General features: G+C 52.0%; 2 protein-coding genes across 5 annotated transcripts in view; one reads left to right on the top strand and one right to left on the bottom strand.

Annotated features, from left to right (window-relative positions):
* The window catches only part of LOC135896966 (uncharacterized), a 123,631-nt gene that overhangs the window by 55,228 nt on the left and 44,645 nt on the right, over positions 1-23,758 (top strand). The gene's annotated exons all lie outside the window — the stretch shown is intronic.
* The window catches only part of ft (cadherin-related tumor suppressor fat), a 127,175-nt gene that overhangs the window by 87,729 nt on the left and 15,688 nt on the right, over positions 1-23,758 (bottom strand). The window contains exon 2 of the mRNA XM_065425524.2: positions 1,119-2,441. Coding sequence (XP_065281596.2) covers positions 1,119-2,441 — 1,323 coding nt within the window. The remainder of the gene's footprint in view (positions 1-1,118; positions 2,442-23,758) is intronic.

The following is a 23,758-nucleotide window of genomic DNA, read 5'->3' as shown; positions in this document are numbered from 1 at the left end:
TTTCTCCTGCGTGTGTGATTCCCCGGCTTGATATTTCTTTTCTCCGGTTCCTGCCTATCATGCTCTCTGAAAGGGTATCATTAGCGGAAGGGCCGGGTCGAGGGGAGTTGGCCCATACCGGTGCGGGATAGCCGCGCGCGCGTGTGTGTATACGACCCCGCGTGCGGCTATCTGACTGCGGCTAGGCGAAGGGCGCACGAAAGCCAGCCGCGAGCAGCAGAGCTCGGCCTGGTGGAATCGCCTACACCGCGGCGGCGACAGTGCAGCGCGTCTGTTTGCCGCCGCGATCCCGTGCACAAGACAATTTGGAACGGGCGTTGACGCGAGTGCGCGCACTCGTCACGACCGCCGCGGTGTCCTGCCCCTTCCGTGGAGTAAGCGAGAGAGGAGCGCCGTCGGTCGGTCCATGAACCGTCGTCGGCGCTCCGTCGTCGACAAAGAAGGCTATAGGCGGCACAGTGCGCATGCAGCCCACCATTCTCTGGTTCCTTTCCTCCGCCGCCATCCACTTCCCCTCCACCAAACCTCATCGCAGTCGAGCGAATGGAGTCGCGCACACATATCGTCGGTCGCCCGTCCTGTGCGAGATGGGCTTTTCTCCTTCCTTCTCTCCCGCCGCCGTGGTGGTGGCTTGCGGTGATGTCTTTGTCCCCGCGGGGAGCAGTGGAGATGCGGAATTACGCGCTGTTTTGCGCAACACTGACTCTGCCGAAGGCGCGGGCAGTGCTACGAAACCAGGCAGAAACACCACGCTCTGCTCAAATTCCGAGTCTGATGTTCTACGCTACTCCAGACCGTCGGGTGGATACATAACCGGCGCGATCTATATTTGGGTCCACACTGACTGAACTGGCTATGACTGACTAGATGGTACATACGATAGCTCGGCTTGCAGTCGCTGTCTCTCAATATGCAGCCGTCTGCACTGCGAAGAGGTACCAATATGCGATCACCCTGGTAAAGGTAATAGTTGCTCGGGAAGTCATAGTTGCGAGCTATACGTTGATCGCCATGAATTAGGCTCTGCCACACTGCTCAAGAGCTTGAGGCAGGTTACGCGCGACGCAATGGGAAACAAAGTCGCCAGTGCTCCCACAGGCTTTGCAGTCAACACTCACCTTTGCTTCACCGCGCAGCCTGGTGATGCCGGAGTCGAGCACCACGGCGTCCATGGTGATGGAGTCGTGGCCCGTCAGTGCGAGCAGCTTCTCGCGGTCGAAGTAGCGCAGCGAGCGCACGAAGCCCGTGCGCGGATCGACAACAAAGTCGTTCTCGTTGGACGCCAGCGAGAAACTCAGTTCCGCGTTGCGCCCCCGGTCGCCGTCCTCTGCAGTCAGCTTGCCGACGTGCGTGTCTGGCGGCTCGTTCTCGGCCAGCGAGAAGGTGAACGTGGCGTTGTCGAACGCCGGCGCGTTGTCGTTCTCGTCGAGCACGTGCACGAGCAGCGAGACGGCGGACGAGCGCGGCGGCTCGCCGTGGTCTCGCGCCACAACCGTGAGCGCGTACAGGTCGCGCCACTCGCGGTCCAGCGCCTTTTTCACGTACACGGTGCCATCGGGGAACACTCCGAAGCGGCCTTCGTCGTTGCCCTCCGAGATCTTGTACGAGACGCGTCCATTATCGCCATGGTCGGCGTCCCAGGCGTGCAGCGCGAAGAACCGCTCGTTGACGCTCGTCAACTCGAGCAACGACGTCTCGTACGAGGGCCGCTCGAACGTCGGTGTGTGGTCATTCACGTCCTGCACCGTCACCACGAGCTTCTGACGCGACGTGAGCCGAGGCTGGCCTCGGTCGCTCACCGTCATCTCGAGGGCGAACTCCTTGCCGGCCTGCAGCCTGACGGGCTGCAAAAGCCGCAGCATGCCGCTGCCGTGCTCCACGGCAAACAGGGCCGCGGGCCCCGAGGCGAGTGCGTACTCGAGCTCGGCGTTTACCCCGTCGTCGGCGTCGCTCGCGTCGGGCACGTACAGTTCGAGGCCTGGTGGCCAGCTCTCGGGGACGCCCAGGCGCACCAGGGCCTGGGCGAAGCGCGGCGCGTTGTCGTTCACATCGCGCAGCGTGACCACGACACTGGTGCGGGCGAAGAAGGACAGCGTGTTGGCAACGACGCCCAGAGTGAGCCGCTGGCTCTGCTCTCGGTCCAGGGGGGCGGCCGTGCTGAGGACTCCGGTGAGCGGGTCCAGCCGGAACCAGCCCTGCGGGTCTCCGTCCACGATGGAGAACCGGGCGCGGTCAACCTGGTCCGAGCGCTCCAGCGACAGGCGGCCCAGCTCTCGCCCCAGGCTCGGTTGGGCGCCGTCTTCGTCGATGGAGAAGCTGTAACCCTCGGCCGGGGACCGAAAGCGTAGCGGCGCCGCGCGACCAGCCTCCCGTACGAAGACCACCACGAGCGCCGTGTCTTGGCCCTCGCTGTCGTGGCTGTTCGGATGCCGAGCCGCCACCTGCGCAATAGTTACGGTGAACATTAGTCTCTCTTTGACAACAGTGAGAATGCACACCACTACAATCTCACGCGTTCGCAGCCATCAACACGTGCTCATGGGCATGGCGACGTGTAGCATTTCGAAGGAAAGATAAACGCATGATAAGCAAACTGAAACAAGTAACAATAATTGAGCGTAAAATGTCACATCCATTGATAATGAATATTCATACGTGGTAGAAATTAGGTGACGTATTCTCGCAGAATGTGCCGGCGTGTACCAGAAATGAAAATGCCACTTTCACTCGAAGAAATCGACGCTGCATTGGCGACTTTGTTCTTGGTCACCATGGACCAGATTCACAATTCAAGTCACAAGCTTCCTGGAGTTCAAGTGCCTTCAATTGCGGATTGCATAAGCTATAGATCCCTTGCTACAACTGCCATCTAGCCTTTGCCGCGGCGAACCAACTTTACTGTCCCGCTTGTGGCTGGGAGTGTCGTATAGCAATGGCCGAGAGCCCGATATGCGACTCCCGCAGGTGCGAGGAAACGATCCAGCGCCTAATGTGTATCTGTCCTCGCTAGACAACGTACAACACCTCTTTTTGCGAACAACTTTAAACTGACTGGACTCGAGACCGTTCTCTTGAGACAAAGATGCTATGACCGTGGCCACATCAGTCTCTGGCACAAAAAGCGATTCGTGCACTATAGTACAGTACTTGAAGTGCACTGGTTTGAGAGACCGCTTATAGTGTCCCTGTGGATCCTCCCACGTACATGCACTCAGTGCTCACTATCTTCCTCTTTTCCTCTTTCTATTCCTTTTTTCCCTTACCCCCAGTGTAGGGTAGCAAACTACACGCATATATGGTTGGCCTCGCTGCTTTTCCTCTCTTTGCTTTCTCTCTATTTCTCTATCTTCCGAAGACAGGGTGATTGTGGAGATTTACATGCATTGTCAAATCCATGTCAGATATAAGTGTACGATGCACTTTCGTTGCTGGAATATATCTGAATCATGCGCTCATGAGTATTATTAGAACGCATGAAGCGGCATACTTGCAAAAACGCTAAGAGAAAAACATCTGTGCACACTTACGGATGAATATGCTATATAAATAGGAAGTAAAGTGCAGACTTTGATTGTTTATGAGTATCGCCGCCACATCCATACGCTTCCACGTTCCATGCGCCTGTTCTGAAGAAAGCTACTTTATGCTCGAGGTTTGTCGATTTTATCCTCGTGACCCTCCCTTTTTATCGTCCAATCGACATGGCCCGATGTCCTTAGTTTATAATTGGAGCGTTATTCAGGGCCGTCATTGGCCAGCGGTGGTATAGTATTGAGTTGACAACCGCGCATTACTCGTGCAGGTATACGTTGTTTCAAAACATGCAGTAAATTCCACGACTCATTGAACACTCTCCTCAGTGCCAGTAATTTAGGTGAAAGGCGTAGCGAGTGAATGGGAGCATGAGAAAGCGCCGAAGCTTACAATATGCGCCACATGCGTGGAGCGAGGCGTTTATGCAAACCATACATCTGTAAGCCAGAGAAAGTAGAAACGAGGCCACACGTTTTCCTTCGACCTTTCCGTGACGGCGCTTCAATCATTTGCTCCGGCTGACTTTTGCATTTATCTGCTCTCGCATATGGCAGACCTGCCATCAGCGACGACGACCCATTTCAGCCACCCGAACGAGGAAAAACGCCACACATGCTGCAGGGCGCGCGAGACGTATTACCACGAACGAACAGTCACCGCCTGTGCGAGCTCGAATGGTTTGGAATCGGTTCAAATGACACACCCTAATGCCACATTGCCGCAGTGTTGTAGTACAATGCAGGGCGGGCGGTCACCGAAAGTATTCTCGGCACACAGAATATAGGTAGCGCTGGCTTTTTGCGTTTGTGTGGCACGAACGCGCACACACACGCTCACACACAACTCTATCTCGTTCTTCCTTTCAAGCATACATGCACGCACGCTCACACGCGAAAGACAGAGGTTACACACACAAACACACGCGTACACTTAAAGGGACAACGAAGAACAACACACAGACGTGTACGCCAGCACGGTGTGTCCGCGTATATGCATGCACATAGCGGGCGCGCACCCTTCGTATACCCGCGCAGCAAGAGACGCGCACGGCGGAGTGTCGGCGCCCTCTCCTCAACAGAGGAAGAAACAAACGGCAAGAGAGGCGGTCCCCTCGCTTCTTATGAGCACGCGTACAGTACACGCATTACGCGCGCACATACAATTACTACGCTCGCGGCGCGCGGGTTTCGCTCGGGCGCGCAGCGCGGCGCCGGCGCGGCGACTACCACCACCGCCGCCGCGCGCCGATGAGTGACAGGTGTTCATCAGAGACGGCATGTCTCGTGCCTCGGCACCACCACTGCGCTCCTCCCAGAGCGCGACGTGCCGGTGAACCCAGGCTTGCCGCCGCTAGCGGGCAGCGAGAGAGACGCCGAGCCTCGGCTGGCTGCGTGGCCCGAGCTGGTCACGACATTGCCGATGCAAAGCGATCTCATGATTGCCCAAACACGCATTGCCGCCACCGCCGACGCCGCGACCGGCGCGCGGGCTCTCCCGCATGTCTGTAGACCCGCACTCCTCCTCCTCTGCACGTAACTCCGAACACGTGTTTAGGAAACGCGCGTGGGTGATTTCTAACCTTCCCCAATTTTGTTCTTGGCCCGAGTTTTCTTTGTTTAGCTTGCTCCTTCGTTCAGGAAATTGCGGGCATGTTTTACGGCACGACATGACGAAAAAAAAGGGGGTCGAAGGCTATCCCAGCTGCGTGAGCGAAAAGAATGCGCCCAGGAAGTTAGTTGAACTGATGACGAAGGAGCGTGTCTTTTTTTTTTTGTTGTTGTTGTTGTGCGTGCGTGCGTGCGTGCGTGCGTGTGTGTGTGTGTGTGTGTGTGTGTGTGTGTGTGTGTGTGTGTGTGTGGTGTGTGTGTGTGTTACCAGATTGCTTGCCCGTCAAAAAGTTCTTTTGGCAACAACAAAAAAGTTGTGAGGTCGAGTGGCGCCGTCGGTCTGCGCACGTTCGTGTGCCCAATGCCTATGTACGTATGTGTATGTGTGTAAAGCTATAAGGCGAGTTGGGGCTATTCAAGATCGGACTTGTCGCGTTGCCGTCTCGTGTCACTTATGAGACTTTAGGTGACGCTATTTGTCGGAGTGTCCTAGACTTTTTACAAAGCGAAAATTTTTGTTTCACGCACTCCAGTGTCTATAGGCTCTCTATACGACACGGCGTTTACGCGTGGCCGCGCGCATCCTTAATTATATACACATTGCGACGAAACCATAGCGCACATTGAGTATACATATATGGCAGAATTATTTTTATATTCTCAGCGCATTTTCCTTCCATTTACCTTTGCTCCGTTCGAGTATAGTTACCCAGAGCGAGAATCGTTACGAGTGTCAATGTAGCCGCTTCCCTGTCGTGGAATGAGCCTCGTCGTTCTTAAGTGAATGCTTTCCCATCACTCTTTAAAGCGATTTTAGTTGATGTCAAGTGAAAGCAACTGCAGTGACATCGCATCAGTAGCTGCACACAGACGTCGTGTATCTCCTTCATTATACCTCATTAGTAGCAGACTATACCCGCGACAGCTATACCTCACAGCGGGGACGTCGAAGCGACATCTGGAAATGCTCAATATGAGGTATATTATCGTGGCGCAGTGCTATCACGTGAAAGGTGCGCTGCGAATGGTGCAAGCGGCTCAACGCGCAGACCAATATGTGTGCTCTCGCAAACTTTGCGTGCATCCTTTTACTCGGTCGGTTCCCGCGCTGTAGCCTTCTCCAATATCGTACGCGACGGTTACGAAAAGCGCCAGATGACTGGAGATGCCTTTCGCAGCGTAGAGGAGGGTCCAGAGATTATGGACAAGTGATGAGCAGAGAAAACAGAAGCCCGCATCGCGGATTTACTGAGTAGGCTCTAGCGCATCGTGCGGATTAGCGACACCACATGGTGCAGCACGCGGAGACAGCGTTCGACGCCCCAGAAGGCGGTCAGGCGACCCGGGGCATTGCCTCCGAGAACTGGCGGCGCGCGCCCGTGCGCGGCACCAGATCTCGGAGGCCAAGCCTTGGGTTTATCTTGATCGCCTGAGCTCCATTTCCCAGCGTATTCATGCCGCAGCTGACAACCTGCGAGTTTCTCGCAGGCACTATGGTTTTACAAGAGAGTTGAGTTGACAGGATGATCCATGCAACGAAACAACGGCACAGAACCTTTGCGACAGCAAACTCGCGACAGAAACCGCATTTGTGGCGCGCTTCCTTCAAACGTCAGTTACGAGGCACTACGGCTGGTTGGTTAAACCGTGGGCACGGCAGGCAGCGCGCACGTGCGACGCCCCTTGTCGCCGCGTCTCCGCACGTTTTTTACTGTCGGCCGTCGAGCGGCAGACAGGCGGAGCGGGCGCGTCGCACACAGCGGGTCCTGAAAAACTGGTCTGGATCCCAACTGCTCTTGTGCAGCGAGTGACTTAACCGAGGCGTTTGCTGCTCGCGGAAGATTTGCAGCGCGTCTGTCTGCGGTGTCGCCCTCCGCGCAGTTCTCGCCGCACTCTCGCGGTGCGAAGACGTCGAGAGCACACACACACACACACACACACACACACACACACACACACACACACACACACACACACATATATATATATATATATATATATATATATATATATATATATATATATATATATATATATATATATATATATATATATATATATGCAGTAGTATTTACGTACGACGAAGACAAGACCCCCCCCCCCTCCAACCCCCCTGTGCACCGAGAACGCGAACAATAGCAAAACAGCGACGGAAGCGGCTAGACGACCTCAGACGTCTGAAAAGAACGAGCCGCCAGGGCTTCGGTGTGCGAGTGTCCAAACATCTGCTCCGTCATGGCCGCCGACGGTATGCATTGCCAGCGAGTGAGTCCTGCTGGCTATAGCTTGTGCTTGAACAGGCCGCGCCGGGACAGACATCTTTCGTCTAGGAGGAGAAGCACGTGCGGTCGAAATTCAATCCGCTCGGTGGAGTTCGGCCTCCCAAGCTATAGCCCTGCAAACACGTCACGGCGCGCCTGACTCGGTTGTGTAAACATCCTGAGGTGCTGCTGCAAATACGTGTCGGCTCCTGGCTGCAGATGCAAGCAGACGGGGATTAGTGCCGTGTGGCACCGCGCCGTGTACGCAAGCGAGGTGAGGATCGGCCGGTGCGAACAGCGAGGCGACGCGAAGACGCGCGCGTGGTCCTTTGTGTAGCACTGTCTGAAGAAGCACCGCCATTTCGAAAACTGGTCCTTCACACCATAACCACCCGTGTTGTGGCGTGCTCAAGCTGGAAGTTGATACGTCCGCAAAACTCTGGCGTTTAAATCTTGGGGTTCCCGAATCTGAACAGCCGGCTATATATGAGCGTATATATATTGCTGCCAAAATAATTTCGACCATTTAGTGTTCTTTAACGTGCACCTAAATCCAAGTACACACGAGCGTATTTTGCTTTCGAGCCCATCTAAATGCGGACGCTGTAGCCACTGAACCATCGCGGCGGGCACACTGTAAAATAATGTACACCCTTAAAAGTGAATAAGAGTGCAAATCGGCCTATAACTCGCACCCTTACTTCCTCTTTAGGTGTTTTAAATAGTTTTACAGTCTTCGTCGGTATTGCTGTTCTCAAACTGCTCGTAAGCACGCGAATTTTAGGCGTGTACAGCACAGCCGAAACAGAGAAGGGGCTGATTGGCTATTACAGCTTTCGCTGGGGGAGTGACAATGAAAGTGTCGGCAAACCAACCTCGCCTCGCACTAACACAGACATTTCAAGTGGGCAACGCACTGTTCACGTGACACATGGTGCGCCAGATTGCCAGTGTGGCGTCACCAGTCGCGCCTTTTGCTTTTGCGCCCATATACTGGCTTTCCAGGCTTCTGCACAGCGAGGCTTACCTATATCTTGTGTTGGGCATGCAATCAACCACTCTTGCTTTCCTTTTTTTTTTTTCTGTACGCTTGCAAGAAGCTGCGCAGCCGATCAAGCTTATATAACGGCATCCTTTATCGCTCCTTGCATTATACCGCGTGAGGCGTAGCGCGGAGTGCACAACGTTCTCCGATAGGACACAGCTGAGGCACCGGTCTGTGCGAGCGGCCAACAACGAGAGCAAATTATCTACCGTGACCTAGCGTGTCGGCGCTACTATAAGTGGAGCTATGCGGCGGTCACGCGCCAGGCGTTCCTGTGCGTCGCTCGGGCCGGGCATCTGTTGATCTTTCGGGATTGCTGGATGCGCGAATGCGCCGCGGCTGAGGTCCCGATGTATGCACGCTGATGCTCGCAACGGCAACTGCGCGTGCAGTGCGATGAAACCACGACGCCGTTTAATTAGTCAACTTACTTTACTTACACGTTTAGCGCCACCCTCGTGCAAACAAAATTCATTCATTCATTCATTCATTCATTCATTCATTCATTCATTCATTCATTCATTCATTCATTCATTCATTCATCTAAGATACATTTATAACCTCTGGCAGCAGATGCGATAGGAATGAGGGTAATATAAAATACGTGTGTACAACTACTGACAAATGGAACCATCGAGAGATTCCCATATAGGCACTGCTCTGAATACGTGCCCACAGGTGCAATGCCGATAGGATGCAGTGATAAATTCGAGTCCGGGCAAGACGGAAATTCAGCTAGAAACAGTGACAACTGAAGTACGCAATAGCAAGATAGTTCACGAATGAAAGAAACCGGGCGCAACCGGACGCAACCGGAACAGATTGCGGCAGAAGAAATTTTCCAGTCAACAGATCACCGAGAAGAGATTTTCTTTAACTGTATAATTTAAACGCCGTAAGTATAACTGGCTAGATCGCGGAGACCCGCCGTGATGGCGTGGTAGCTATGGCGTCGCGCTGATATAGGCCCGAAAGCGCGGGATCGAACCCCGGCCGCGGCGGCCACATTTTGACGGATGTTAACTGCGAAAACGTCCATGTACCGTGAATTGGATGCACGTTAAAGAACCCCAGGTGGACAAAATTAATCCGGGGTCCCTCACTACGGCGTGCCTTATAATCAAATCGTGGTATTGGCACGTAAAACCCCAGACATTTTTTTTAGACTGTGGAGCGAGGCGCGCTCCAGGAAGGGCTGTCACCAAATTTTTTGGGAAGCTAATTGCAATCTAAATGACCATTTGAGTAAAGAACAAGAACATAAAGTTGTCGCTATAGATCAACGTTCTGCGAGGTGTCCAACGTGTTTAGTACGAGTATTTCCAGTGTTTAAGCACGACAAATATTTTTGCTACCAATTCGTGCATAGTCTATTTCATACAAAAAAAAAAAGTTTTAGACACAGAAACCTGGCATTATGTAGTTATTTAGCGCGATTCGGACGGCACACAAGGGCTGTCATCAGAATCACGAAAGAAGTGTTTCGGGAGCTGTCCGAGTGACAGAAAGGCAGCCGCTAGTTTGAAGTGCAAATTGTGGAAAAGGAGCGATACAACCAGATGTACTTTGTGGATCTTGAAATAGAACAACGCGAAATAACTACAGACACGCGCTCAAAGATGGAAACAATGGTTCTATATTTGCGAATAGGCTGCGTTACATACGCGATACATATTATCGCAGTAATTCGTTTAGCGCTACAGCAAACAAAAAAGAAGAGTAAACCATGGTGCGGTGTAGGTAATATACGTATACGTTAAGGAGACTCACCTGCATTGAGCTATACGGCCGTACATTTGGATAATAAATAACCGAGTAGAAAGGGACCGGCGTAGGAAGACCGCATCTGAGCAACGAGCGGGTAATTATTCCCAGCTCTGTAAACACCGGAAATAGGCGTATGCAAATTTAGGTAATTGTTTTTTTTTATGAGGGCAAATATTCACGATGAAGTGAGCATTATAATAATTAAAAACGCCTCTACGTGCGCTCGTCCGGAACGGTTTCAGTCATATTTTTCTCCATTTGTCCAGCTTATTGTACAAATCTTTGAAGGCGGAGGTACGTACATGCAGGCCACACGAAAATGGGACTTTACCACGAACTTGTTTGCGTAGATGCGACCTCACGAACGTTTGGCGAAGACTACAGCGGGTTGCACTTGCTCACTCAACGACTACTCGTGTGGTCGCTGCGCAGTATGCACCGATCGCTTCGCTTGAATGCGCAAGCAAATTACCACAGAGAGTCGAAAACAAATAAAAAAAGTTGCTAGTTTTCAATTATACGCGGGACTTCCTTATGAAGCTCTGATGATGGGACCGATCCACCGACCAGCTAAAGTCGCTTCCTGTCGAGAACCTCGCCTGACCTAGCGAGAACCTATACCTGCTGAAACAGGCATAGCATACTGTATCCGATGAAGCCAGAAATACACTGTAATAAGAGTGCTTCAACAACGTTTTTTGGGGCTCCGCAGCAGTTGCCACATTTCGTGGAGTCAGCGTCACAGGCTTCATACTGGCGAGTACTACCGTATCGCCGGCAGCACACAGGGTTTCTTGAGCGCAGGACTCACGTGGTCCAGTCTCAAACATTTGGGACAGCGAAGAGGTCGTGACACGTGCAATCGAACTGAGTGGACCGTATACCGTGTGTTCGCCCTGAATACATGCGCGTCGGCGACTGCTCTTGCCCGTCTCGACAACCAGCGGTTCTCAGAGAAAATTATTCTGGGTCAGACGGCGAGTCCACTTTGCTAGCTATACAGACCTCATTTGATTTCTGAAGAAACATGGGTTCAAACTCTGTGGACTTTTGAGTCGACCAGCTCGCCGTATGCTTCTCCTGTTTCTTCTGTCCTCGTCGTCACCCATAATACCTCTCAATCTTGCTTCCCTTTTCCCCAGTGTGGACTATTATATAGCTGGGCAGAGGAATGCACCAGGCCGACTTTTCTGTCCTTATTTATCACTAAACATTATCTCGCTCTTCAACATGTCGCAATATATGAACTCTCCGGACGTTTTTCTATCCCTTCCTTGTCACTGGCTTTCAATCCCTTGTCCGCGACTTTCACATATTCGCTATGATTATACACTGATTTCTCATTGTGGATTGCCTGAAAGAGTTCTGAACGGCGATTTAATCACACACGCTCTGCATGCCCTATACACTCTGCGTCACACCAATCTTTCTGTCTTATTATTATTTTTTTACTGGTCCTCGGAACTAACGCAGTTCGCATCCTCTGTATGTCTGTCGGGCAAGTGCGTGTGTGTCTTTGTCGGTGTGGCACATGTATAACGATCACAACTTCGCGGATGCAATCTTTTCCTCTCTGGGTTCTTGCGTAACGTACTTACGACCCAGATACCGTCTTTTGGTGTGCCCTATAGTGAGGTGCTGTTCCGTCCCATCGCTCTCTCGTTGACGGGCAGTGTGCTTGCGCGACTTTTTCTCGAGGTCTGTTTTGTCGGTGCGCCCTTTCGTCGGTGTTGTTCCAACATGTGCCTGCCTTATCCTCGTGTGCGTCAGGCTGCATGAAAGGCTACTTAGCGCGAACCATCTGCACCTTAACCTCTCACTCTCCACTATATATTCCCTCCTCCTCGCCGTGGTATCCCCGGCGGCCGGGCCGGACAGCCGCTCCTTTGAGAGGAGCGAAGGCACTCGGACGCGCGCGCTATAGCTCGCTGCAGGGCCGCGGGGCGTAATTGCCTCCTTCTTTGGTCAATTTCGGGTCTCTAATAAACCCTAGATGTAAGAACAAACAAAGCCGAGATAAGCGGCCGCAGCGGTGAAGTAAAAATACACAAATAAAGAAATAAACAGGTATCCGGCGAGATTAAAGCGGAATACGAGCGGCGAAGTGAGAGAGGAGGCAAGAAAGAGAGAGGGGGAGTTGCCTCGGCGCGTCCCACCATCAGTCATCTGAACCGCAGTCATCCATTAACTTCTTGTCCTCCTGATAAACTTTGTTCTCCCTCGGTTCTCCCAAATTGGAAGTCACAAGTTTTCTTTTTTCTTCTCCCTTTTTTTTTTTCTCCCTCTGCCTCCCCCCTCGGCTTGCGTGCGGCCCGCAAAACCCGCCCTCCCGCCTCGAGCTTCTACCTCCTCCTCCGTTATTTCCTCCGTTCGCAGATTCAACAACCTACGCGTTCAAAAAAAAAAGAAAGAAAATTGCTGTCTCTACTGCAATCGAGAGTAGATGTAAGCATGAAATGGCAACCGGCAAAGCAGATTGGTTGGAGATGATACTATAGCCACAATCTTAAAATGGGTGTGGTACATGTTCGCAACGGCACACCCCACCATACCACACCGCACTACGCCACACTATGTACTGTTCTATATGGACGCTGCCCAGCTAGAAGAAGAAAACCGGCTGAAGACCGCAGGACAGACAGTCAAAAACGTCAGGGAGACAGAGCGCACTGCGCCCAGCTAGAAGAAGAATGATCTGAATTCTGGGGTTTTACGTGCCAAAACCACGATTTGATCATGAGGCACGCCGTAGCGGGGGACTCCGGATTAATTTTCACCACCAGGGCATCTTTCACATGCCCACAATGCCCGGGACACGGGCGTTTTAGCATTTCGCCTCCATCGAAATGCGGCCGCCGCGGCCGGAATCTGATGCCGCGGCCTCATGCTTAGCAGCACGACATAACCGCTAAGCCACCTCGGCGGGCAGAAGCGCCTGAAGGAGGCTCCACGCAGCGTGGCGTCATCTCTCGAGGCGACGCAAAACCCGCGACGCGAAACTCGCTGATCGCTGGTTTCGCCAAAAGATGACAAGGAAGTGTATCTGCCTTTTGAACGTCGCTATGGAAAGGACAACTAAAGCTTAAAGGGACACTAAAGGTTACAAGTAAGTCAACGTGGACTGTTGAAATACCAACCCAGAAACCTCGAAACGCTTGTTTCGTGCCAAGGAGAGACTTATTTTAAGAGAAAATGCGTTCAGAACCGTCCGCGTACCTCTAGCGCAGTTCAAATCGCCCGCCCTCCGATCGAGGAGTACTGACATCATGGTCTCATAGTAACGTTGCGCCGTCGGTGAGTAGAACGGCGTCCGCAGACGGCGCTACGGCTTTTCTGCGCAAAACGCAAACGCGCGGCCAGAAACAGCCAAGACAGAGCCGACAGCAGAGCGAAAGCGGGAGTATGGTGGCTAGCGGAAGGAGAAACGCGCGACCATAAGCTGGTACTTCATTTTATGATGCACACTTCGACGCTCGTCGCAATGGACACTGACAACGACAGATTGGCTCGCGATGCTGGGCTCAACTTCAGCGATTTGAGCACTGACGAGCGCAACCTGCCGCTGAGGGCTCGCGCTGCCGGCGTCGTTGCGTACTACGACGGCGGCCTCGACACCGGCTCTCCGGAGCGGGAGAGCAACGAGGGCTTCCCACGACATCACATGGACGTGGCATTCTCGCTGCTTGTTCCAAATGAAAGTTTCGCGAGCCAGCAGAACCCGCACAGCACGACGCGATAACGAAACTCCTGAAACTCCAAAGCGTGCGCGGCGCAGCTTCGAGCGCGCAGAGTCGAGCGAAAACGAAACCTTTCGACCACCCATACTACGGAAGGGTAACGTCAAAACGTTAAATTTTCTTATAATCGAATAGTCGTAGACAAGTAGCATTTTCTTCCGTCTTATAATCGAATGAAATGATATTTTTAATACGAGTAGTTGAGTATTAGTAACACAAATTATGAGGAGTGCTTTCGTCATCGGGCTAGTACCGGAATGTCGCTGGGGGGTCTGAAATCATGTCCTGCATTTACCTCAATTTCTCGGTTACTAAAGCTCTGTTCGCGATTATATTGACGCCTTAAACGTTCTAGAACATTGCTCTACCACTTTAACTTGACTTTCGGTAACCTTTAATGTCCCTTTAAGCGTACTAGAAGTTACAGCTCGAGTGATATTGTGAGCAATCATTAGGGAGAACTCGGAAGCAATATTGTTTTGAACTTACTTGGGCGGTAACTATCGTGTGTAAAGCAGTCCTGTACAAAGGGTTGGGGGCCAGAGAACGCATTTTTCAAAGTTTTGACTGGTTGGCCGAATGATCTCGTTTTGTTCTCGCAACTTGTCGTTTGAGCGCCCGGATAACGGCTTTGACTTCTGGCTAAAGGTCACTTGAAAGCCGCCGTCAACGGGAGCTAAAAACATTGCATGCATAAAAAAAAAAAGACGCCAGCATCGCGACGGAGAGCGCGTGTTTATAGTAAGCTCACGGAAGAGTGCCCACTCTTGCCTACCCTTATACGTGCAGCTCAGTTGGAGTTTGAGCTAGCCTTTTGCAAAAAGTTCAGCCCCTTAGAAGCTTTATAGAAAGTTTCTTTTCAAATTCACGAGGTATCCTAAAAAAATGTGTGAACTATAAGTCCCTGCGAGGTTGGAAGCCCATGCACTGTTGTCTACTGAGTCTGTAGGCCTACTGAGTCTGTAGGCATTCAACTACCGGCTACAGGATGCCTTATGCACGACAAAAAATCATCAATCAAAAATCAATCAATCAATCAATCAATCAGTCAATCAAGTAGTCAACAGAACGTCTGTAGATAGCTTGATTCTATGTTTGTAGACAATTTGCCTGAACAAATGCTGATAACGATTATTCGTTTAAGCAGCAGCAGTATTATTTGCGACCTCTGGCGTAGCCAGATTTTTTTTTCTCCTTTTTTTTCCGGAGAGGGCACTCATTTGGACCGGGCCCGGCGGGGAGTAGGAGGAAAGCTGGAGGATGATCTGGGAAGGCCGCATACTAACAGATAAAAGGAGAGGGGGGAGGCTCGTGCTTGGTATGTCCGATCATTATACGCCGATCTATAAGCCAGCGGTGACGTTCCGCAAGTAATAGAGAGGTAGTAGTAGCAGAGTATAGCAGTGATATTGGAAAGGCAGGGAGGTTAACCAAACGCACGCCCGGTCTGCTATCCTGCACTGGGGTAAGGAGATAAAGGAACTAAAAGATAAAGAAAAGGAATGAAAGAGCACTCATGAATAGCGCGCACAAGTACGCGAAGATACCCAGCAACTCAATAAACGGTCGCGCAGATAGTAGCGACGCGCACGGCTGCAGTCAAAGGGTCTTCGTTACCGAAAATGGTCTCGAGTCTATCGGGTTTAATGCTCTCCAAGAGGTTCACGCTCGGGACAAGTAAGTGCATGAGACGTGGTCAATAGCATCTTTGCTTCCGCAAGAGTCACGCATAGACGGGTTGCCCATTCCAATTCAGAAAGAAAAACTTGTAAACTCATTGGGTACGGGGTGAACGCAGTGAAGTGGTAGCATTCTAAATATTTTGTTTATAATCGCTTTGATCTGAGGGCAATTATTAGCGCTAGACCGGCTCGCGCTGCACTTAACTCTGTGGCACGTTTATATCCCCGCATTTCAAAAGGAGACGCTCACACGCGGGGCGATAGTCGACGGGCCTTTGCAAGGATCCCGTAGCCAGCACCACCCGCGTCCTCCCATGGCCTGACATGCTACGCCAAGCGCTGGGTGAGAATTACGGTGTGCACATTGATCACAGAATGCAGTTTGTTATGCGACCAGTAAAAGGTGTATAACGGCGTGACATATATATATATATATATATATATATATATATATATATATATATATATATATATATATATATATATATATATATATATATATATATATATATATATATATATATATATATATATATATCGTAAGAAGCCAACAAGCACTGACACCAAGGACAACGTAGGGGACCTAAGCATCCCTAAGCATTTCTCATTTGGAAACCAGCGCATTGAGGCGCTTGATGCGTTTTCTTGCAAATCAGTTATGTACGAACACTCCATGATCTGTCGCCTTCGTCGATAACGTACACATAAAAATACAGGTTTCTTTAGTTTAAATATGTTTTCTGAAGGACACTACTGACATTAACTGTGCGCTTTTCCCTTTGTGTCAGAATTTAAACGCGGGTGAAGAAGTATGTCTAGGCGTGTTCGTGTTCCAATCATACAGACTTATGCACAGAAGCAGCTGTATTCTAAGGCCTCAGGTTGGATAGCTTTGCTTTCTGGAGCGAATTGTAACACAGCTATGCCGACCCTGCCAGCTTGTGCCATCGTTTTCGCACACGTAGATAGCCGCATAGCAATGCCTGTCAGAGCGGGGTTCCTGCAGCGAAGCACGCGCAAACACGCGCAAACACGCGGTAATTGTCAGAAGGCTAGCCGAGAAGCGCCCCGTGAAACGTTAATCGCACTGAAGAAGCAAGGAGGGTCCGCATATGCGCGTCTGGACCACGGCCGTGATCCAGGCGCAGAAAGAACGTGCAGCTACGCGTGCGGCACACGATGCAGCTCAACGCCGGCAGCGCCCAGACGAGGCGCTGCGGAAACGCGGAGACGAAGCGACAACGCCGAGAGAACCCTGCAGTTCGAAGAGCGCAGAAGCGGACGCACATCGTGTCCGCCGTGAGGATGTCGCAGTACTGGAATGCGAGGCCGACACAAGGGGAGACAAGTAGTGCTAGTCGATGGTACTCGCGGTGGTCGGGTTGTTTCTGTCCATATGTGTCTGCGCAACGTCACGTCAGGCGTCTTAGCCAGCTTACGTTTACTGCAGTTCATACTGCCACTATAATAAGGCTTCGTGTAATATTCCATAATGTTGCTATCGCACTTATTGTTTCACCCTGATGGCGAAATTGTGGTCATTTCAATAAATTAATAAAATTGTCCTACGGCCGGATTCGAACAGCGGGCATCTAGCTAGCACAGAAGCCTGATACTGTAAAGCGTTACGACACGGACGCTTTTGCCCCCACATCGACTTGCCTCATAATCGCATCACAGCCCTGACACGTTAAGTCCCGGCAATTTTTTCAAATTATTTAACACATCATCCTACCTCAAAAATGTGGGCCGACCCGGAAAGATAGTGCAGTAAAAAAAGATCGAGTCCGACGCTGCCCCTACTCCCGTGAGGTGATAAAGTGCGGTGCGCATTGACTCAGCCCCAACTCGCTCAGGGAAACTTTGTCTTTCATCGATTTCTGCTGGAGGTTGAATCGCCTTCCACCCCCTCTCCCTCCCCCTTTTTTCTTCTTCTTTAGCGTGCTGAGACTCGTTTAGTGCATACGCAGCCCGTTTGCGTTCGCTATTTGCAAACCTTTATCTGCCTTACACATCGTCCCAACCTGTACAAGCAACACTACTTGAAATAACTGATAACGAGCTCGTAACGAGCTCTGGTGGATTGTACAAGCCTATGTGTCAACAGTGCTTGAAATTGAGCTAGCAGGTGATATTCCGCATCATTGCGCTGTATATTGGGAACACATGCTCACGGACATAGACGTCGCTATCACATGTTCAGTACCTTAGGGTTCGAGTTCAATAAGAGGCCGATAAAGGGAGAGACTCCAATGAGAGTTGGAGATGTCAGCCTATATAACCTAGGATGCTTTTCCAGATAATTACGGCGTAAGATAGAAATGGAACGAGAAACAAAAAATCCTAACACGAAACGAAACTAATATAACGCAAACTAACATGCCCCGAAATAAAATCGTGGATACGGCACTGCCACGCACCGCGAAATCATGCGCGGGCTTCGATTAGCCGACGCCAGCTCTCGCTTCCACTATACTGCACGGTTCTGAGCGACACGCAGGTACGGCTCCTCCTGCGCAGAAGCACGGAGGGACGGGGAGAGCTGGGGCACCGAAGGTACACTCTGCTGGGACAATGGATCTCTCTGGCATGGCTCCCTGTTATGGATCATCCTTTCCCCGCCACCAGCGAGCGAGAGACGACGGAGCGCCGTGCGACCTCTCGGCCGAACCGAGCTGGCGCCGTGGACGCTGCCGGAGGTATGCACCGCGGGGAGGGAGGGAGGCGAGCGCACGCGTGGACTTGAATCCAGAATGGGGCTCATCAACAACTGGCGAGTCATGCAGATGCGCCGTACGCAATCCGTTTCAGGGGTTCCGCCAAACGTATAGAAGCTGCCTGTACCGACCGACCGACCAATCGACCGAGCGACCCTGACGTCATTTCTGTTTTGTTTTTTGCTTTCATCAATCTTCACGCGGGTATACCTTTGCTCGCCGACTGGAAGGAGTAGACGACTTAAACGCATACCTGAGGGAATATGAATTTCTCGTGATATGGATCAACCGACTAGCCTTCTTCGCTTGTTACAGTTCAATGTTTATCGCCAAAGCCCATTCAACCTTGCGCGAGTCGTAGAAATTACACGAACCAATCAGCGGTGTCCCTCTCAGAAGCGATGTGAACTATAAGTAAGGCGCGTGAGAAGAGGCTCAATCACGACATGCGCGCTTCCCTGCTGTTAGCGGGATGTCCAGTAGGCAAAAATAGGGCCGCAGAACAGCTCCGAGACAGTGTGGGACCACGGCCCCGTGAGATTATGTTCTGCTCCCCTGAAATGATGTTCTTCATCGCTTCCCGACGGCAGAATCGTTAATAAGTATAAAACGCTTCAAAGCGCTTCATTTTATTTTATGCCTCAGTTTTCATAAGATCTGACTGAAAAAAGGTAAGCGAAGTTTGTCGGCAGCTCGCCGCGAACTTGGAACTGAATTCACAAAACATTTCGTTCGTAAGAGCCGTCTGCCATTGACCGACCGCATCTCCTAAAAACAATGTCCAAACTTAGAATCGGCTGCCATTTGCTCACACGAACGCTCCTATCACAAGAACGCTTTTGTGTGTACGGGCCCTGATGCTGCTACATGTTGCGCTCATCACAAGTGCTCAATCGATACAGAGGCCAACTTGCGGGGCATTTTGATACGAACGGTCGCGCATTTCCAAAACCGGTACTGCCGAAAACACGACAAATGTAGCACATCGAATCGAAGATGTAGTAGAAGTCACTTCCTTAGTTCGAAAAACCATAACAACGCGCACTGAGCGGGGACTGAACATTCAACCGACCATCACTCGCGTGGCGCCACGAGCTGGTTGCAGCGAACGCGCAAGCAACGGCATTGCAACATAACGGCGAGAACAATACAACATTGGAAGTAACTTTCAAAACAACAGTGTAAAATAAAACATTACTGTAATATGCCGCAAAACACACAATGCGCGATCACACACATGAAAACCACTCTTATGAGCAAAGCAATTCTTTACCATGAATTTTGTAGAAGAGGATCCTATAATGTGTCTCCATGCGCTGATAGTGCCCAAATAATGGTCCTGTCTTCTAAAAGATGCTAGAACGTACTTCTACATGGGCGCTTGTAGCCACGGCTCACGTGACCTCTTCAAACTGAAAGGCCTGCGATCTAATGGTACCGTTACTGATTTTAGTCGGTGTTTTGGTGTATTCTGGTGAGGGCACTCTATATAAGATGTTGTGCAACGCGCTTGAGGTACACGACTGTTTGGGTGCAGATGAAGTCACGCGCCATCGAATAGAATTCCCTCGTAATTACAGATAAGCCTGGCTACGTCAAGGCGTACGGCCACTCGGATGTATGCATTCATAGAGGGTCGTACACACCGCAGGCCGAGAAGGCGTTAGCGCCTCAGTGGCGACGTGCGTTGTACAAGGAAAAAAAAACAGGGCACTCCAGTCGCATGCTCAAGTGCCTGTAAATGAGCTAAACATTCAGCCTAGCAAGTTTCGAGAACTGTTTTTCCTGCGCCAAAAAGGTCACAGTGCGAAAATGCTAGGGACGCCCGAATATTCGAAACGGCCGAATAACGAATCGCACAGTAGCGAACAATAACGAATACTGAACAATAGCGGGTCGGTTCGATTCGGTCTTCGAATCGAATACCTACTGGCTATTGGATTCAGTATTCGATCGTGTACTGAACCACTATTCAATCGAATCGAATAGTGAGTATTCGTAAATGCGAATATTTTTCGAATATACATTCGGATATTTCTGAACGTTAACTGTGCCCAAATAAAGGTAAGATTGGCACAAAAGTACGGTAAATGTTCACTTTCGCGAGCACGGTATAGACTTAAAACATGAGAACTTTCGTAGGAGCAGGCTACGTCACTTCGGTAGCCCTACTTTACAGGCTGCACAGCAATCAGTCGCACTCTCGGAAGAGCCCTGTGCATGCGAAGAAACTACTTGTTTGCTCTTAATGTTTCATATGTGCTTTTAATAAACAGTTCTTCATAACGTACTATGTAATGACAAAAACTTGCAAATTTTAACAATACTGGGATGCGAACACGTTTTCATAATAATTGTGATAACGGCTATTCATTATACGAAAATTATTCGAAGTATTCGACATCCGATTCGATTCGCTTCTGGCACTATTCGATTCGAACTTGATTCGGTCTCAGAATTCACTATTCACACGTCCGTAGAAAATGCACTTCGAAATCCGTGACGTCACACTGCCATAGCGGCGCTGAGGCTATACGTCGCAACGTTTTGTCGCTATACTATAATCAGCCCCTAACCGTGAAATGAATGTAAACGGAATTTTGAGAGGATACTGCCACCGCTGTTTGAAAACGATCATTTTGGTGGCTTCCTCAGATGAAGATTAACGTAAAGAGGGGCATACACATAATTATATGGCGAATTCGCTAACTCGCACTGGGGCGCCTCAATGCGCTGTTTCATCCAATCATCGTCGCCCCAGGACGCCCTGGTTCGATTTGCCGAATTCGCCAATAGTTGTTTTTTTAGCGTCCATTTATGATGGCCGGCGAAATGAACAAACCAGGCGCGACTACAATTTAGGATTTGTATTTCGACATCCACGGTGCGCCGTGTGATCCACTATTGCGCGTCATGCTCTTACGTGGTCCGCGCCACGATGCCATCACGCACTCGCCTATAACACAGCCAATAGCGGTACGGCAATCAGCGTCAATGCCGTCGCCTCGACACAAAGGAATGTCGCGTCGCGTCTGCTGTCACTTCTTCACGGGGCCGTCCGCCTCTTAGGCAAAAAAGAAGGGCGAACGTCCGAGCGAAGCCGACTCGAAAACGGGGCTTCTTATTGGGCCAACTGGTCGGCGGCTGTCTTTCGGCGTGATGCGTGCACGGTGAAGTCGTGCTGCTGCGTCGAGACAGGCGCCACCGCGCAGTCCGACCCAGGTAAATAGGTGCAGCGTGGAGGAAAGCGCAGAAATGGCGTCAAGAGATAATCAGGGGCCGAACTCGTAAACATGTTCGCACGTAATTAAGCACGATTCGTGACTGGGCCGCAGTGCCCGCGCGTTGGTTAATCACGACAGTTGGCGATATGATAACGAAGGTGCCGGACAGTGACGAACTGTTATTCGTGTGTAAATAACCTTTCGTTTTTATTCTTTTTCAGAGTTGGGCTCCTCAGCAGCTCGCGCGTCACGCGCTTCTTCGGCGCTGCACTGTTTTAGTGAGGCGAGATTATATAGATCCGATGGAGAGGTTGTAAGAATGCGCGTCCAGTGAGGCTGTAAACGTGGCGCCACGAAAGAACAGGAAAAGTTAAAGACGGACACGGAGGAGACTGGTACAGACTGGACAAGGGGCTGTCCCGAGGCATCGAGATGCTAGACAGAGTCATCGCTGTTGGACGAACAAAGAGGGGCTGTTGCGAGCAAGGGGATGGTCAGCTTAAAGCCGGAGCTTGAGAGAGGTTGAAGGAGGAGAGGAGGCGGTCGTCCCCACGAAGAACGCTTCCTCGAAACTGGTTCATTGCGTGAAACAGTCGGGGAGACAGCACCGTGCGGAGGCTACTGTCAGCGCAGTAACTGGGCGCCTTGCCCCCTCCTTCTGACAGCGTTCGACGAGGTGTCACGGAAAGAGAGTCGAAAAAGCGCGCCGGCGCACTATATCGCCCCGCCGGGGGGACCGAGAGCGCGCGGCCCCGGCTGGAGATGGCCCATCCAAATCCCGCAACAACCTCTAGGTTCGCTCACGTCGCCGACGAGCGAGCCCGCATCAGAGGCAAGCAGGAAGGAAGCAAGGGGGGAGGGGGTCAAGATGAGGAGGAAGGCCTCAAACTCGTTCCGCGAGGAGGGGCCGAAGTGAGAATGCCGGCCGGCGGCGCGCTTCTTGATCTTTACGACGTTTCTCGGGCAGGGCCAATGAAGGGCTCCCTCGGACCCTATCAGCGCCGGTGGGGCCCGATAGCGATCGGGAACACCGGGGACATGCTCTGGCCGCGCACCGATGTCATGCTCATGCATTGCATTTGCCACCGGCAGCCCTAGGGGGCAAGCCTGCTGCTGCTGCTGCTGCCTTGGGGCCAGATAGCGACCATTGTTGCGTCGGCCGCCGCTGGTCAACAACCCGTGGGCCGCCGCCGCCACTCGGGATTAGCTGGGGCCCCGGACCGGTCCCCCGCCTCCGGTCCCGTCGCCGCCGCGGCGCGCGGATTAGCTCGCGCCGCGCTCCCGTGACAACCCTGCCACGTCACCGACGGTGTGCCCGCTTATTGCGCCTCCTCGATTATACGCGTCTTCGGCAGGAGCGCCTCCTCCCCCGACCGCTCCTGCCGCCGTCGTGGTAATTAACTCCACTGGTCATGCACCCCGCGGTGCTAGAGACGCGTTCGCTCGCACAACGCGGCAGCGTGCATGGGCGCGTGAGCGATACACACGGGCAGCGCGCGCCGCTACCGTCTTGCGCGGCGCTGATGGGGCCTCCTCCGCATTAGCGCCGATTACCGTCGCTCGATGGCGAGCGCGCGCTCCAGCGCGCACGCGGGACGTTGTGTGTTTTGCCGCCACGGCGACGTGTGTGTGCACACGACGAGGTCCCTCCTCCCCTGCGCTGCACTGTGCCCTGCAGTGCGGAGCCGAGAAATGAGCGCGAAGATGCGAGAACGCACGCAGTTCGGCGGCGGTGTCCGTTTCCAGGCGACACAGTCGAAGCGGAAGAGGGAACCCGCCGGCCGGACTCGGCACGACAGCGAAACAGGTCCGGCCGCCAGAACGGGCGCCCACTGGGTTCCATTCCACATGTAATAATTACGGGCCATTATCTCGACCGACGCGAATCTGATTGCGAGAGGTAAATACGCTCGGAGTCGCTGCCACTGCGGCCGCACGTAAACTTGTGTGTGCCCAGGGAGGTCTCTGCTGTGTTCGCGCAACGCGTATACACGACGCCGATTTGGACGCCAACGAGCACCGGCAGGTGTCCGTCCCTGTAGCACCGCCATAGACTCCAGCAGCGCGCGCTATGTACGCCGGGCTCAAGTGTTGACCCACACTCGGTCGACTCCTCCTGCCATGCCAGTCCTTTAACTGTGCGTGTGCGATGAGCATGCGTAATGCGCACCCTGGGCCACAAAT

This window comes from Dermacentor albipictus, chromosome 3 (genome assembly GCF_038994185.2).
Source record: "Dermacentor albipictus isolate Rhodes 1998 colony chromosome 3, USDA_Dalb.pri_finalv2, whole genome shotgun sequence".
In the NCBI taxonomy this organism is placed as follows: Eukaryota; Metazoa; Arthropoda; class Arachnida; order Ixodida; family Ixodidae; genus Dermacentor; species Dermacentor albipictus.
Note: the sequence above shows the minus strand (reverse complement) of the source record. Positions and strands in the feature narration are given on the sequence as shown.